Here is a 16,661-nt window from a genome sequence, read left to right as displayed (position 1 = left end):
TTTTTTTCATATTACTTTATTCATCTTGTTTATTCAACTCCAGAAAGCACTATTACAGTACAATACAGTATCTCTGTCTTGTCATACATCTATTGATATCTATTTGCTGTACAAAATGTCTGTATGTACATGTGAATGATTAGTCTTTGACTGATGTGGTCATTGTTTTCTCGACACATCTTCATTGCTTAAGACATTTCCTGGTGAGCTCGGACGATGCTCATTGGTGGAGTCTAAATGGGTGGGTCTGCCCGCTGATATGAAGGAGCTTCATCAGGAGGTCCTTGCTGCTTTCCGATTGGTTAAGAGGAGTGTCCTCATCATCGGCATCCAGACAGGATTGGTCGACGGCACAGCCCTCTGAGAAAACGTTATCAGATATTAACACACACACAATATACATCAGATATTAACACTCACACACAATACGCATCAGATATTAACACTCACACACAATACGCATCATTTTGCCAGTATTGCATGAACATGAAAGAATTTGTATGCTGTAAATAATTCAAAACAATACAGAAATAAGCATCCACAGCAGAGAAATCGGTTCCATAAACTAATGCAGAACAAGGATTAAAGTTTCAGTGAATGTTGATGTTATATCTGCCGTCCAGCTATTGCACATATTATCTGTTCCAAATAATGTCATGGAAAAGAAAAAGCATCTCAGCAACTTCCCCTGCCATATTAATTTTATTCAATTAAAAAATATTTCCTCAGTTTTTTTTTTTAATGTTGTGCTATTGGTCTGGATGAAAATGGAAATGTCTCATCCTCCAAATTGCAATTCACTTACAAGTACAGTATAAATTATGTCAAAAGAAGGAAAGAATTATGTGAGTGATACTAAGTGATAGTACTAAGACTGGAGTAAACAAGTAAACCTGAGTTGATACAACTCATAATGGAGGATGCCTCTTCATGTTAATCAATGGTAAGGATTTTAACACACAAGTGTTTTGGCTCTGAAAGCTGTGGAGAAGGCTGAGGTGACGCTGATGCGCTGGTGGTGTTTTGTCCAACTCACCTGAGTCACAGCAGATGCCCGGGGCGGCGCAACGTCCCTCCTCTGAGCCGCAGGCTCGGCCACCGGCCTCGCAGGGGGAGGGCAGGAAGTTCTCCTCCAGGCAGCGCGTGGTCTCGGGGGAGCCCAGGTAGCAGCCCATCCCCTCCCCGCAGCAGATGCTGGGGCCGAAGCAGCGACCTCTGTCCCCGGGTCCACAGGACAAGCACTGCAGCCGGGGGCAACAGGGGCATTATGGTATGGTAACGGGGGTACTAAATAACCAATGAATATCTACACAGAAGACACATGGACTGGTACCACTGCCGTTTAAAATGGAAGAAGAAGCCTGAGGGCAGAGCCTTATAGATAGACCTCTCTAGGGCTCTGGTCTAGGGCATTAGATGAATAAGTGAATTCCAATGAAAGATATATTTCCCCCCCAAACACACCTTCCTGGGCAGGTCCTGCAGGGCTCTCTTGCCCCCGATGGGGCAGTTGGAGATGTAGCAGGCCGTGCAGACGGACAGGAGGCACAGCAGGCAGAAGACCAGTCCCGGAGCTCCAGACATCACTGAGTGAGCCAAGCACAGACCAGGAGAGACCAGAGAGAGGGAATAGAGAGAGAGAGGAGAGAGGGAAGAGAGAGGGAAGAGAGAGACCGGAGAGAGAGAGGAGAGAGACCGGAGAGAGGGACAGAGAGAGGGGAGAGGGGACAGAGAGAGAGGAGAGACCAGAGAGAGAGAGAGAGGAGAGAGACCAGAGAGAGGGACAGAGAGAGGCACGGAGAGAGGGAAGAGAGAGAGAGAGGAGAGAGACCAGAGAGAGGGACAGAGGGGGACAGAGAGAGGGACAGAGAGAGAGAGAGGGGGACAGGAGAGACCAGAGAGAGAGAGGAGAGAGACCAGAGAGAGGGACGGAGAGAGGGAAGAGAGAGAGACAGAGAGGGAAGAGAGAGACCGGAGAGAGGGACAGAGAGGGACAGAGAGAGGGAAAAGAGGAACAGAGAGAGGGAAGAGAAGTTAGCAGTGGGTTTTACATAAAAAACAACACAGTCACAGAACACAGTCAAGTCAATCAGAACATTCAGTCTGAGCTGTTCATTGAAATATGAAATTACCAACTTAAATCTAAAAAAATTATTTTTTAAGGTTCTGCAGTATAAATGATAAACAGACTTACTTTGTGAGGTTGAGAGTTGAGTTGCTCTGAGGTGCTGGTTTGCGTAGTATCAGGAGGGAAGATGCGTGTTTGGTCTTGGATATGAAAAGCGGCCCTTATATACTCTTAAGACCCCTGAGGACATGCTGTGGGTCTGTATCTCCTGATTAACAGTGATCACCATCAGATTAATTGTGTGACCTGGTGGGGTCAGTGTCATGGGCTGTAGGAAGTCCAGTAATGAGCAGTGAGGTTTTAATGGAGACCACCCGTGACCATGCATAAGGACATCATCACGGCAAGGCAGGACAAGGTTAAGTGGCAAGTGGTGGTCAGATTTTGAAGTTCATTTCTGACAAAAGCACAATTATAGCTTTTTGGTCAGAGAGGCACAGCTCCAATGTGAACTAAGGCCATGGAAGTCATGTTCCTCAGTGTTTGGGAGTAAGCTCTCATCTGATAGACTGTATGCAGAATTAAAACTAGATTGTATAATGAAATAGCTGCCCACATATCTGCTCATACTAGAGGGCCTCCAGTCTTGCTCTGGCTGCCTCACCTGTCAACACCTGTCAGTGTTACATCAGCTCATGACTTTACTTGAGTTAACACATGGAACAGAGAGAGGCCCAGTCTGATAATCTCAGTGAAGTGCCTCAATAACAAAACACAAATGAATAATATTATATCAAACATGATGAGACAAAAATATGTAATCTTCATCTACACATTTATGGCCTACATCAGTCGCATAGATTTGTTCAGTTTAGGTATTGTGGCCTAGAATTCCAAATGGATATAAAAAAATGGCAGCCTAATATATTCCTCCAGTCACTGTGCTACTCTAATTAGACTCATGAGGTCACGCATTTAATATGATCACCTTTGTAACACCGTACAGCCCAATAATTTATTGATATAATAATTGGGGTCATCATAATTGATTTTAATGATGTGCAGGGCCAGTGAATTAAACTTCATTATATGACCACAGTCAAAAGGCCAACTGAGTTAAAATAGCCTAACTGACTCAGTCTGACGCAAGCTTCTGTCAGAAGGCCTATCTTTAATTAATTTTCGGCCACTTTCTGCCACCTGACTGGTTATTTTGAACAAATTTTTGTTTTTTTGTAACTGTTTTAACCATGCCACTGTTTTAAACTGTTTTAACCACTGTTTTTTAAAGGCTATAGCCTATATTTTTTTATAATTGAAAAAAATAAATGAGAGGATCCTTTAATATAGGCCATATACAAATCAATTTGGTTACCGTCATAGTCTCTAAATGACTCTCCTACTGCTGGCTAACAGTAGGCGAGGAGATTGACCTAATCTGTAGCATTTAATTCTATTATCAAGCAGAGAAATAGGGGCATGTATTGTTTACATGGGATTAACCAACAGATTTCATTTTTGACTGCCGACAGACAACATCGCGACTCCTCCTCTCTACTGGCTGGCGTTGCCTTCCACCTGAGAACCGTGAGCTGGAGCCAACATGGCGGAGTTACTGTAGCTCCGCAGTGACCATCGCAGCTCTCACGTAACGTCAGCAGTCACGGACTAATTATTAGACAAAATACGTCGTATTCAGGCCTTGTTTCCTATTGTACTTATACACGGGACGTTTGTTGAAAAATTTGTCAGGACGCAGTTTCAGCATTTGCCTTACTGGCTCAGAATCTTCAACGTCGCTGACAGACCGAAACGTTAGCTCATTGACAGGGGGAGTAGCCTATTCCGCAGGGGTATCTCGATTTCTGGGTTGGGGTTCCGGAGGATCGTTGTGGAGAAATGTTTCAAAGGTAGGTAAGGCTATACAAGACGATACTGTTTATTTGGAGCTCTTTCCTCTCCGTTGTTTTTAATCCGTTGAACGACATAGCTCTGCTATCTTTTATGCTCAAGTGACAGTCAGCTGACACGTAGCAGGTCAGTACACGATCTCCGACGAGCTTCACACAGATAAACAGGGCAACACAGAGGGTGTTTGAGGTGGCTACCGTGTGACCTGTTGGTAGGCGACACATTCAGTATGGTCTTGCTCTGTTCTGTGTCTCTGATACAGAGTCCTACAGTAAGTAAGTGTCCTAGCATAGAGTTTTTTTGGCAGCACATATTAATAGTGATCATTGTTATCCATGTAGCCTAAATCTGTCCGATTTGGAGATTTGGTGTAGGCCTATTCTGCATATTTATATGGCAGGCTTTATTTCAATATGATGGAGCGTTGCTTCATGAAATGATGTCATGGGACAGCTCCTTTGTTGTTGTGTTGACTACACAACATTCTGACTCCTCCCATATGTGATGGTCTTTAATGGTGTTTAATAATCCCGCCCCCTTCTCCCCCTTCTGAACCGTACCCCCTCACTCTCAATCTCAGTCCTGCATCATCTGATGGGGGAAAAGCTCCCATCATTTTCCAGCAGTTCTCTGTCACGCAGCATCTGCCTCTTGGGTGATATAAGCGTGTGTGTGTGTTTTTGTGTGTGTGTGTGTGTGTGTGTGTGTGTGCACTGGGTATGCTCTGTGCCAAGAGTAGGATGATCATGACTCTCCTCTCCTGTAGTCTCAGATGTGTCCAGAATGACCCAGTCATAATGCTGGTATAATTGAAGTCTGTTAGGATTGTTTGTCTTGTCATATGTAGACAGACTTTGCTGTAAGGGTTTAAGGGTTTCACACAGCACAAGCGGAAGGCCTCGTGCTACATGTGTGCATGAAGTTCCTGCTCGGCAGAGGCGGCGATCCGTATGCAGCGCCGTGACGATCCCACATTTATCAGCTGATATGCAAATGCAGAGTCTATATTTTCACACAGCACAAGACTGTGTGTTTGAATAGCTGATGTGATAGTTTTTACAGATAGTCATAAGACTTGAAGAGTGTGTGTGTGTGTGTGTGTGTCGTGTGTGTGTGTGTGTGAGTGTTTTGCCTTGATGGCCACAGGGCACATGTTGGCATTCCAGGAATGAGTGAGATATCCTGGCTGTCTGAGCTCAGCTGCAGCTGAACCACACCCCAGTCCAGCGTGGCTTCTGACACAGTAAAGACAACAACCTCACACACGTCCTCTTCACAAGTCCTCACACACGTCCTCTTCACACACGTCCTCACAGACAGACACAATAAAGACAACAACCTCACACACGTCCTCACACGTCCTCACAGAATGACACAGTAAAGACAACAACCTCACACACGTCCTCACAGAATGACACAGTAAAGACAACAACCTCACACACGTCCTCACAGAATGACACAGTAAAGACAACAACCTCACACACGTCCTCACAGAATGACAACCTCCTGTCACCTCATAGTGTCCCCTGTCCTAGAGATAGGTACTACCCCCCCTCTTACTCGCACTCACACTTTCTCTCTCACACACATACACACACTCTCACTCACACACACACACACACACACACACACACACTGTCACACACACACACACACACACACACACACACACACACTGTCACACACACACACACACAAACTCACACACACACACGCGCTCTCTCTCTCACACACACACACACAGGATAGGCAGATGTAGGTTTCCTCTTTCAGACAGTGAGTGACTGGACAACATTGAGGTCTGTGTGCTCTGAGTCCTGTCAAGCCATCTCATACTCATTGCTATTGTATTTGAGATAGGAAACTACAACTCCCAGAATGCCCTTCCTTGGCTCTGTTCATACGGATAGGCCAGATATACAGTATTTACTGTAGTTACTGAGGCCTTGTTCAGGACTGTAGTTACTAAGGCCTTGTTCAGACTGACTGTCCTCATTACATATTGCAAGTGATCAGATCCGATCTGCTTGTCTGTATTGACATAGTCTTATCCACATTGATTTCTATGGTAACAGGCTCCGCCCTTAATCTCCTTGTCTGTCCACAGACTGTTGTTTTCTTCTTTTTGTTTTCTTCCATTTCAAAGCTTGACCACTTGTTTGTTTAACGCGCCGTGAATTAACTTCCGTCTCTCCAGATCTATGTTGTCGTCGTTGACGTTCGTGTCGCGTTGCAAGTGACGCGGAAGACACTTAAAAATCCTATTCAAGCGACCGAGACAAAATCCGTTTGGAATTGCATTCGAAACCACCTCCGTATGTGCTTTGAATCAGATTAGGAAAAATCGAAATCTCGTGTTTTTTTGCTGTCCTGACTGCCAAAAAACTAAGCTAGATACAATCTGAATATGCTAAATATCAGATTTGGAGTGTTAATGTGAACAAGGCTTAACTGAGGTGAATGTGTTTCTCTCACTGTCTGTCTCTCTCTCTCTCTCTCTCTCTCTCTCTCTCTCTCTCTCTCTCAGGTAATCCCTGTGTCATCAGGTTGAGGTGCCCTCTCCTCACACTCATCCTCTCTACTTCCTCCTTCCGTCCCTGCGGTGACGACAGCAGCCGTTGTGATGTCGTTGGCCTCGGCCGTCCCCTCCCCGCCTCTCCCCCCTCTGGACACGCTGTCGGTGTCGTCGCTGCTGTCGGGCGACCTGGACGGGGAGGAGGAGGACGGGCCGGGGGGCGCGGAGCTGGGCGACCTGGAGGTGAACCCGTACGACGGGCTGCCCTTTTCCTCGCGCTACTACAGCCTGCTGGAGCAGCGGCGCCACCTGCCTGTCTGGAGCCTGAAGTACAGCCTGCTCGAGCATCTGGAGGAGCACAGCATGGTGGTCCTGAGCGCGCCCAGTGGCTCCGGCAAGAGCACCCAGGTGAGAATATAGCACCCAGGTGAGACTAGAGCACTCAGGTGAGAATGGAGAACCCAGGTGAGGGTGGAGATTGTAGGGCACAGGTGAGGGTGGAGATTGTAGACAGGTGAGGGTGGAGATTGTAGACAGGTGAGGGTGGAGATTGTAGCACCCAGGTGAGAGTGGAGATTGTAGTGCACAGGTAAAGAGTGGAGATTGTAGCACCCAGGTGAGGGTAGAAACCATAGCACACACAGGTGAGAGTGGCCACTGTGGCGCCGTTTGTAAACTGCCTCCGTTTGTAAACCCTCCAAGCATACTCATACTCTGCTGCTTTGAAACTTCAGAATGCTGTTGTTCGGCGTGTCAGTGCGTCAGTGTCACATTCTCAGGAGAGGTCAGAGCGTTCTCTGGGCGGGCACTTTAGCCGAAGAGACAGAGCTGCAGACATCAGTCAGCTGAAACCAATGCAGATGGCAGATGGAGTTTGGGGGAAGTTGGACAGCTGCAGACTTCCAGGCGTATTGTAACCTTTAATTAGTGATACTGCAACAGTTACGTAGTGCTCACTATTCTTACTGTTGAGTTGAATGACCCTGTTTTGTGATCAGACCCTTTAGTGTACAGTCTAGGTGTGAGAGGACAGTGTACTGTGTAGCGAGGGCAGACAGAGGTCAGATTTTTGCAGGTGAGACCAGGAGAGACCTTCAAATTTACTCTGGAGCAATTGGGTGTAATGTCTCCATCTCTCTCTAATATTCAGATAATAATGTTAAACCCCATGCACACGCACACACAACACACACACACACACATACACAACATGGTCTCAGCCTCTCTCCCTATCCTGTCCCCTCCTCAGTATACACACACACATAATAGACACACACAGACACACACACACACATACACAACATGGTCTCAGCCTCTCTCCCTATCCTGTCCCCTCCTCAGATCCCCTAGTGGTGTGTGTAGTACACCCTCTCTTTCCCTCTGTCTCTTTCTCTCTCACACACACACACACACACACACACACACACACACACACACACACACACACTTCTCATCCTCTGTGCTGTCTTGTATCCCCTTCCCAGGTTCCCCAGTGGTGTGTGGAGTACGCCCTCTCTCAGCAGTTTGCTGACGGGCTGGTGTGCTGCTGCCAGCCGTACGCGGTAGCTGCCTGCAGTCTAGCGCTGCACGTGGCTGACGAGATGGACCTCAGCCTGGGCCTGGAGGTGGGCTACCGGGTGCCACATGACGACGGCTGCACCCCGGACACACTTCTCAGGTGAGTCCTAAAGATTTGGGATATACCTGTTAACGAAATACATTTACTCACGTTACTGTATTGAGTAGTTTTTCTATGTATTTTGTATTTTTTAAGTAGCTTATAAAATCGGTATTTAAAATTTTACTTGATTACATTTTGAGTGAAGTATTGTACTTCGCTACATCAAAAATCCCATCCGTTACTAAAAAAAAAAAAGTTAAGACTAACGAAAAACAGAAAAGAGAAAAAAATTGCCCTAAACCACTAGCCTAGTGATAATGATCAGCATGTAGCCTACAACAGGACATGAATCAAGCTGGCACCATGCAGTCTTTCTTGAAAGTGATGGAGATGCAGCTGGATCACGAGATGCATCAGATTACATGTGCAGCCTAACCTATGAAAGTGTAGGCTATTTTCCGCTATTTCAATGGGTTGTCTCAGTTCGTTTTAACACTAATGATTGCGGAGATATTTAAGCAAACACCATGGGATTTCGTGTTTTGACGTTTGTGCTCACCTTTCTTTGGTAAGAAGATTATTAGCAGTTGTTTCCCCTCATTTTGATGTCTCACTTTTTCCTGTTTTGGCCTTTGTTTTTTTGGTAACCTGACTTGGCTTTCTTGGAGAAAGACATTGCACCAGCAGCACAACAATTAGCGGTCTACTACTAGCGATGCTCAACTAATGAACTAAAGATAGACTATCTTATGAATCGTTTAGGCAGACTAAACCATTTAGCTCTTTAGCAAGGGAGAGTGAGAGTGAACCTAAGACAGTTTTCGCTATGTTTTGTATACTAAATCCAGTCAGTCAAAATTTCGTCTGACATTCATTTTGACATTTAATTTGGAAGTTAAAATATTCAGGTAAAATAAATATATGGTGGAAATAAGTATTGAACGCTTACATTTTTTTTTTCAGTAATTAGCCTAAACTTCCAGTGAGTCTATTTGAAATTTTCACCACACATTATATTAACACACATATAAAAAAATCCAAACATAAGAGTTATGTGTAATAAAGTGGAATGAAAAAGTATTGAACGTGCCTACTGAAATTTCTTCAATACTTTGTGGAAAAACCTTTGTTTGTAATGACAGCTTCAAGACATACCTGTATGACAAAACTTATTAGTCGCAGTATCAGGTATGATTTTGGCCCATTGTTCTAAACAGATTCCAGGGGTCCCTCTTGTGAATCCTGATCTTTAGTTACTTCCAGAACTGTTTAATTGAATTTAATTGAATTGGCTGCCTTCAATTCTTTCTGGAGCTTTCTCCGAGTGGTCCTTGGCTCTTGGAATTGACTATCCTTCTGACTCCCTGGTCAGAAATATTGCGAGGAGATCCTGTGCATGGCCGGTTGATGATGCAGTGATGTTCCTTCCACTTGCAGATAATGGCTCCCATGCTGCTTACTGGAAGATTCTGAAGTTTTGAAATGCATCTGTAACCAGTTTCATTGATATGTTTTGCAACAATAAGGTTGCAAAGGTCTTGGGAGAGCTTTTTGCTTATTTCCATCATGAAATGTTTCTTGTGTGACACCTTGGTAATGAAAAACATTTTTATAGCCCATCAATATGTAGGCTACTAACCAAGCTTTTATTCATTTGCACAGATAGAAAGGATAACTACTCTCTAACTAGTTACAGAATCCAGCTCGTTCCTTCCCTTTATAGTGCTTTTTCTTAGCGTGTTCAATACTTTTTCCCTGTGTTATTCCACTTCATTACACATGACTCTACTTATGGACTTGTTTGGATTTTTTATGTGTGGATTACCTGAGTTATTACTAATGCCTGGTGAAAATGTTGTGCCCCCCGTATTCCACTTTTCAAGGGCCCTCTCCTCCATTGGGGCCCTATACTTCCCACCCCCCCAAGTTTGACGCCCTTTTATCTGCTGAACCTTCTGCTCGTTTCCAAATATAAAAAAACTCTCTGCAACTCAACATTGGCCTGCCTGCCTCAGCTGCCTGTGTGCTGAATTACTGTTCACTGCAAAGTGACCAAGGATGAGTGCAACTAACTTTGAAAATCAACTACTGCTCAAACTTAAAGGAGAACTGCGGTGATTTTTCACATAGGTCTCCATTTCTCAACGTCACCGAGTACTGTCGGTATGAACAAAACTGAAACAATCGGTTTTACCTAGCTCGAGTTGCTGCAGCTGGCGCTACACACTGGGAGCATGAACATGGCTGCCTTAGCTGCTGGCTGCAGCAACTCGAGCTAGGACCAAAGTCCTTTTAGGCAAGTACCTTCACTCGTCGGCCATATTACACTTTTTGGGCACTTATCGGGCATCTAATTCGGCAGAAATGCGTGTGCGTAAGGCTTCACGACACCAATCTTGCTCCAGCGGCGAGATCACAACAGATGATTGGCATGATGTCTTCACAGCACACCACATGATTGGCTCAATGTATTCACAACACACCATATGATTGGTAGCCTGGAAAATCCAGACCCTGATAATCTAGAAAGATTAAAGGGTCTGGCAAAAGCAAATGTAATGGTCCAACTTCGGTGACAACAAGCATGCATTTAAAAATCACATTGCACGCAATTGGATAATACTAGACCATGTTTACTCTGAATAATTTGGGACTTCGACGCAATTGGATAACACTACGACTAATGTGTACTGTCCTCCAACGTTTCAGCGCTGTCTTCATCAGTTTAGCTGGTTCCCCGGAATATTGGGGGAAAAGTAACGTACATCATTGCTCTTTGCCAGAGTGTCTCGCAGAGACAATTCCATTGTGCTCTCGCGAGAACTCTGGATTTCCAGGGTATATGATTGGCTCAATGTATTCACATGTGGACGTTTTGCCGCGGAAGGGTTGTGATATGTGTAGACAATGCCTGGCGTTACAAACTAGCCCCATGCATTACTATGGAGGATTTTTTGAGTGCTGAATCTCCTCATAAGATCTCATTTAGTCTCTGGTAAAACTGGTTGTTCTGGTACCAAAAAAAAAAAAAGTAACTAAGTAATTTTTACTTAAAGTACATTTTAAATGAACTACTTTTTACTTTTACTTGAGTACATTTTCAGATCGGTATTTTAACTTGTACTTGAGTAATATTTCATCAAAGTATTGGTACTTTTACTTGAGTACAATACAAAAGTGCTAGCATCACTTACTAGCTAAAACCCCAGGGAGCTAGCTCTCTCACTAGCATAAACCTCAGCATCACTTACTAGCTAAAACCCCAGGGAGCTAGCTCTCTCACTAGCATAAACCTCAGGATGCTAGCATCACTTACTAGCTAAAACCCCAGGGTGCCAGCTCCCTCACTAGCCTCATGGCGCTAGCATCACTTACTAGCATAAACCCCAGGGTGCTAGCTCTCTGACTAGCATAAACCCCAGGGTGCTAGCATCACTTACTAACATAAAACTCATGGTGCTAGCAGCACTTACTAGCATAAATTCCAGGCTGCTAGCTGTCTCACCAGCATAAACCACAGGATGCTAGCATTACTTACTAGCTAAAACACCAGGGTGCTAGCATGACTTACGAGCTAAAACACCAGGGTGCTAGCATGACTTACTAACACGTCTCTAAAGGCGTTGGGAGGAAGATTTACCTAACCTACATACTGCACAGCTACGTACCAGCTGGCTACAATAACACGTATGCTTATGCTGCATTCCAGACAACTCGGATGTCAGATATTTCCTAGTTGGAATCTCCCAATTGTTTTCCAGACAAACTCAGAGGTCAAGAATTCTGGCCTCCTGGAAAAAGTACACGGCATGGCACTTAGTCGAGTTCCACTTCTGAACTCAGGGTAAGTCGATCTATCCCAACTCGTTGGAACTGAAGTCCCACCTCCCACGCCCAAGGTTGTCTGGAATGCAGCATTACACTCTGTTGAAAGAAGCAAACCCTGCATAAACGCCAACGCCAGACACATACTAGCATAAACCCCAGGGTGCTGGCTCTCTTACGCATAAACCCCAGGGTGCTAGCATCTCTCACTGGCTAAAACACCAGGGTGCTAGCATGACTTACTAACATAAACCCCAGCATCGCTTACTGGCTCTAGCTCTCACCAGCATAACCTCGGGATGCTAGCATCACTTACTAGCTAAAACCCCAGGGTGCCAGCTCCTCACTAGCTATTTTACTAGCTAAAACTACTAAACCCCCAGGGGTGCTAGCATCACAACAACATAAAACTCATGGTGCTAGCAGCACTTACTAACTAAATTCCAGGCTGCTAAGCTGTCTACATAAATATGCGCTGGCTAAACCAGGTTGGGGGTGCTAGCATGACTACCTAACCGTCTCTAAAGAGGCGGGAGGAAGGTTTACCTAACCTACATACTGCACCTTCACGTACCAGCTGGCTGCAATAACCAAATGCTTATGCTGCATTCCAGACAACTCGGATGTCAGATATTTCCTAGTTGGAATCTCCCAATTGTATTCCAGACAAACTCAGAGGTCAAGAATTCTGGCCTCCTGGAAAAAGTACAATGGCATGGCACTTGAAGTCGGAGTTCCCACTTCTGAACTCAGGGTAAGTCGATCTATCCCAACTTCAAGGTTGGAACTGAAGTCCGACCTCCGACGTCCAAGTTGTCTGGAATGCAGCATTACACTCTGTTGAAAGCAAATATAACCTTGGCATAAACGCCCAACGCCAGACACATTGCTCAGGTGAACACCAACATCAAGGGATCAGGCATCACGCAGGGAGCACATCCTACCTTGATTTACATGATCACCTCTCTGAGCAAAATAAACAAAACAAAACTGTGAGGATAAACAAAACATCTGTGAGGATCATCTGAGAAAGTCACACTAACATTGCTGCACTGTCCTGCACTGTACATCCTTAAAATAAAGGGAGGATTCTAGAACTTTGTGACAGTCATTTAGCTTGTTCTCAACTGCAGAGAATAGAACTGCAGAGGAACTTACAACCTTTTCTGTCCTACATAGCACAGTAAAGGGTTTTAAATAGAGCATTTAGGGACTTGTATAGGTGAAGTAGCTGAAAGGTTGCTGCATAATGTGGGATAACTTGGCTAAAGTCACAGAAAGGAAGGAACGTTATCCTCTACAGCCAGCACTGCCTGGCATATAGACTGGTGTTTTGACTTCCTCTGTTCTCTAGATGCCACCTACACTTTTGTGGCATTTCTCATTTGTCTCATTCTATTCAAGATGGGGAACTACAACTCCCAGAATGCACCACATGTCTGATAAAGTCTGGCCAGTTGATGAGCATGTGTGGCTCCATTCGGTGAGGTGTGCGCAGTGTCGCCAACATGACAGACATCCGTTGGCTTGTCTGCGGCTGATTCAACGCGTTGAATCTGTGTCGGGAAAAGGGCTGCCCTGATTGGTTGTTTAGCTTGCCTACTTGTAGTTAAGAAGCACAGTGTAATCATCAGATATTCCCATCAGGAGATCCAATCCTGCTAGTCAGTATTCCATTTATTTTTCTGTCTCTATCTCTTCCATAACCTTTCCGTCTGAACATGGTAAGCTAATGTTGGCACTGCTTAGTTTACATTGTGTTCAGCTACACCTGTATCTCCTGCTAACATTAGAATGTAGTCTATGCGCTAATTGACACATATATCCGGTTAACAGTAGAACGTAGTCCAGGGCTCTCAAGTGTCATGCATTGAGCGTGACCGTCACTCATTTCAGTCTTTTGTCACGCTCTCCTGCCACACATTGCATTTCTCCAGAAAAACTATTTATATATTTAATATGCTGCGGCGAAAGCACCAAAATGTCTCTTGCCGCGCGGCTCTCACTATGGAACCGGCGGGAATCTGGCAGCGTCTCCCCTGGAGTTGAGCCTGCCACTTATCAGCCAATCAAAATAGCGAGAGGGGCTACACAATGGCGAATCAGAAAATAACTGTATTGTATTGTATTTAACGCAACAACCAATGAAAAACGGCATTATCCTGGAATTGTTGAGCGTGAATTATTGAGCGTGAACCTAATTACTTCTTCCAAGTTTCGTTCACCTTGGAGCTTGAGCTAGCCTAGAAATCTAGAGCCGCCCTAAGCGGAAGCAAATTACATTTGCTGCCAGGGCTGAATCTAGCAACTCTCCGTTGGCTTGTGAGCTCCAGAAATCGAAACTTAATCGAACCAATGAAATCGTGTATAGAGTCGTTAGGTGGGCTTAACATAATGATTGATGGCGAGTTACCAACGGTTTGGCTTGAATTCCCTGCTACTTGAAAACAAATAAGATGGATGTTGCTGCTGGCGAACAGTGTGACCGCGAGTTAAGCTTTTATTAAGTTGGCAAGCGTTTGAACTAGCCAACTAGCTCTGCTGGTGGAAGCGCATGGGACTCATAAGCTGCCGCTGTCCTATTGCATGCGGAGGGAATTTGAAAGACAACTGATTATCCCGCCCCTCGGACTGAGCACTGCGAACGGTGAGTTTCCAGACCCTACATTTTAATGTGGGTCTGGCTCGTCAGGCTAGCTTCGAGCATCAGTTCATGGTTTCAGCACAGAGTAAGTCATCTTTTAATCTAATGTTACAACAAATCCACAAACAATGACAACGTCACTGCTGCTATAGAGAATGTTTCCCAGATAATTAGCATCAGTTGTTCATGACTCTGTAACTTAGCCAACAGTTTCACAGCCTGTTCATTGACAACATTGCTCAGAACAAGTAGCCTATGCCTAGTCATACTTTCGTTAACACGATGACTGACATATTGTCACATTCTAAACATCTCTCTTCAAATAGGCTTAATCATTTTATTAGCACTAAACAAATTAAAGTGTATTGCATAGCCTATTGTTATAGGTCACTTTTAAAATCGCGTCATATTATATAATTATATCCTGGCCGTGGATGCATTAATCATTGCATCTGTATTCAAAAATGTCGGGTAAAAAGCAATTAAGCATCCTCTCATTCACCCTGAGAGGAAAGCCCCCTGAAAGGTCCAGGTTAGTGGATGCTCAGAGGTGGTGAAAAAGGCCCATTATTGAATTGTCAGTGCCATGTGTCAAATCATTTCTTTTGCAGATCTGAACAATTATAAATTATACTTTTGCCCCATTTTGACTTAGGAGGGCATTGCTCCTACATACTTTAGCCAATAATCAAACGTCTGCTCTCTTTTGGAAAGCTGAGACACTGTTGGAAAACAATTAGAATAACTGTGTGATGTACTGTCACAAAGTTACAAAGGCTAGATTATTCTTTTATTTTTTCTACGGATAACAAGCATCTTTGAACTGGCCACATTTCAGCCCTCTAGGTCTTGACTTGATAAGACTTGAGTCCCTAGCATTAGGTCTTGTCATGCTGTGTGCAAAAGTAGATCAATATACAATGACAACATGAGTACTTTAGACCATTATTTGCCAAAGGTATGCTCATGCATTTGGTAAAGTGCCTATAAAACTCCCCATAGGACTTTGGGTTATCAAAATGCATACTGGCAATCAAATGCTTACTGCATATATGAACCCCACATAAGCATAATCTTGGCCTCAAATGAAAGGTAATACTCTGAAGTTTCATACTTGCATTTGGATTGTAGGCTACTTCAGGTTCTGATATGACTACAGTAAATATGGAATAATTACAAAAAATACAAATCTTTACAATTTCTATTTCAATTCAATTAGTGTGTATAAGTCTACATGCTAATTGCCACATATATCCCGTTAACAGTAGAACGTAGTCTACTCGCTAATTGACACATATATCCCGCTAACAGTAGAACGTAATCTACGCGCTAATTGACACATATAACCTGCTAACGGTAGAATGTAGTCTACGCGCTACACAAGATGACTAAGTGGCCAATCAGCATTGCAGCTAGTGCTTTTAGCCTTGTGTGCAGTTAATATAACAGAGATGAACCTCTGCCTCTGTCTGTCTTCCCCCGCGGTGCCCTCTGGTCAGATTTGAGACGGACGCTCTGCTGCTGGGGGACATGATGTCGGACCCGCTGCTGCGTCAGTACGGCGTGCTGGTCCTGGACGAGGTGCAGGAGCGGACGCTGTCCACGGACGTGCTGCTGGGGCTGCTGAGGGACGTGTGCGGTCAGCGGGGCGAGCTCCGCGTGGTCGTGCTGTCCGACCCCCACACCGCCCCCGCCATTGCGGCCTTCCTCGGGGAGAACGTGCCCCTCCTGGCCCTCCCGCCGCCGGACCACCCCCCCAGCCTGGAGACGGTGTACCGTGACCCCCCCACGGGGCGAGAGCCGGCCGCTGCCTCCTGCCACATGGTGCTGGACCTGCACCGCAGGGGAGAGGAGGGGGACATCATAGTGTTCCTGCCCTGTGCCCAGGTCAGTCAGTCAGTCAGTGAGTGAGTGTGTGAGTGAGCGAGCGAGTGAGTGTGTGAGTGAGAGAGAAAGTGAGAGAGTGAGCATGTGAGTGAGTGAGTGTGTGTGTGTGAGTGAGTGAGTGTGTGTGTTTGTTTATGTTTTAGTGTGTATAGTTTGTCATGGCTATGCCCAAGATGGGAGGAAGGAGGGG

The 16,661-nt window shown here is 45.0% G+C and overlaps 2 protein-coding genes across 2 annotated transcripts in view; one reads left to right on the top strand and one right to left on the bottom strand.

Moving 5' to 3' along the window:
- Nucleotides 1-2,294, bottom strand: oxt (oxytocin). The gene is made up of 4 exons (XM_048258888.1): nucleotides 2,195-2,294; nucleotides 1,465-1,586; nucleotides 1,037-1,241; nucleotides 1-360 (listed from the first exon to the last, which is right to left on the bottom strand). Coding segments are annotated over exons 1-4 (468 nt in total). The 5' UTR covers nucleotides 2,196-2,294; the 3' UTR covers nucleotides 1-220.
- A 1,281-nt stretch (nucleotides 2,295-3,575) lies between these two features.
- Nucleotides 3,576-16,661, top strand: part of dqx1 (DEAQ box RNA-dependent ATPase 1) — a 26,390-nt gene continuing 13,304 nt past the window's right edge. Inside the window, 4 exon segments of the mRNA XM_048258887.1 lie at nucleotides 3,576-3,982; nucleotides 6,507-6,902; nucleotides 7,979-8,172; nucleotides 16,084-16,471. Coding sequence (XP_048114844.1) covers nucleotides 6,603-6,902; nucleotides 7,979-8,172; nucleotides 16,084-16,471 — 882 coding nt within the window. The 5' untranslated portion in view covers nucleotides 3,576-3,982; nucleotides 6,507-6,602.

The sequence above is a fragment of the Alosa alosa genome, chromosome 12 (assembly GCF_017589495.1).
Source record: "Alosa alosa isolate M-15738 ecotype Scorff River chromosome 12, AALO_Geno_1.1, whole genome shotgun sequence".
NCBI classification, from domain to species: domain Eukaryota; kingdom Metazoa; phylum Chordata; class Actinopteri; order Clupeiformes; family Clupeidae; genus Alosa; species Alosa alosa.
The sequence above is the reverse complement of the archived record's forward strand: the minus strand, read 5'-3'. Positions and strand labels throughout refer to the sequence as shown.

Bases quoted from the DNA above. Each gene is read 5' to 3' on its own strand.
- oxt (XM_048258888.1), bottom strand. The intron at 1,242-1,464 runs GTGTGTTTGGGG...CCCCGGCTGCAG, and splicing joins TGCAGGACCTGCCCAGGAAG to TGCTTGTCCTGTGGACCCGG. The intron at 361-1,036 runs GTGAGTTGGACA...ACGTTTTCTCAG, and splicing joins GGGCATCTGCTGTGACTCAG to AGGGCTGTGCCGTCGACCAA.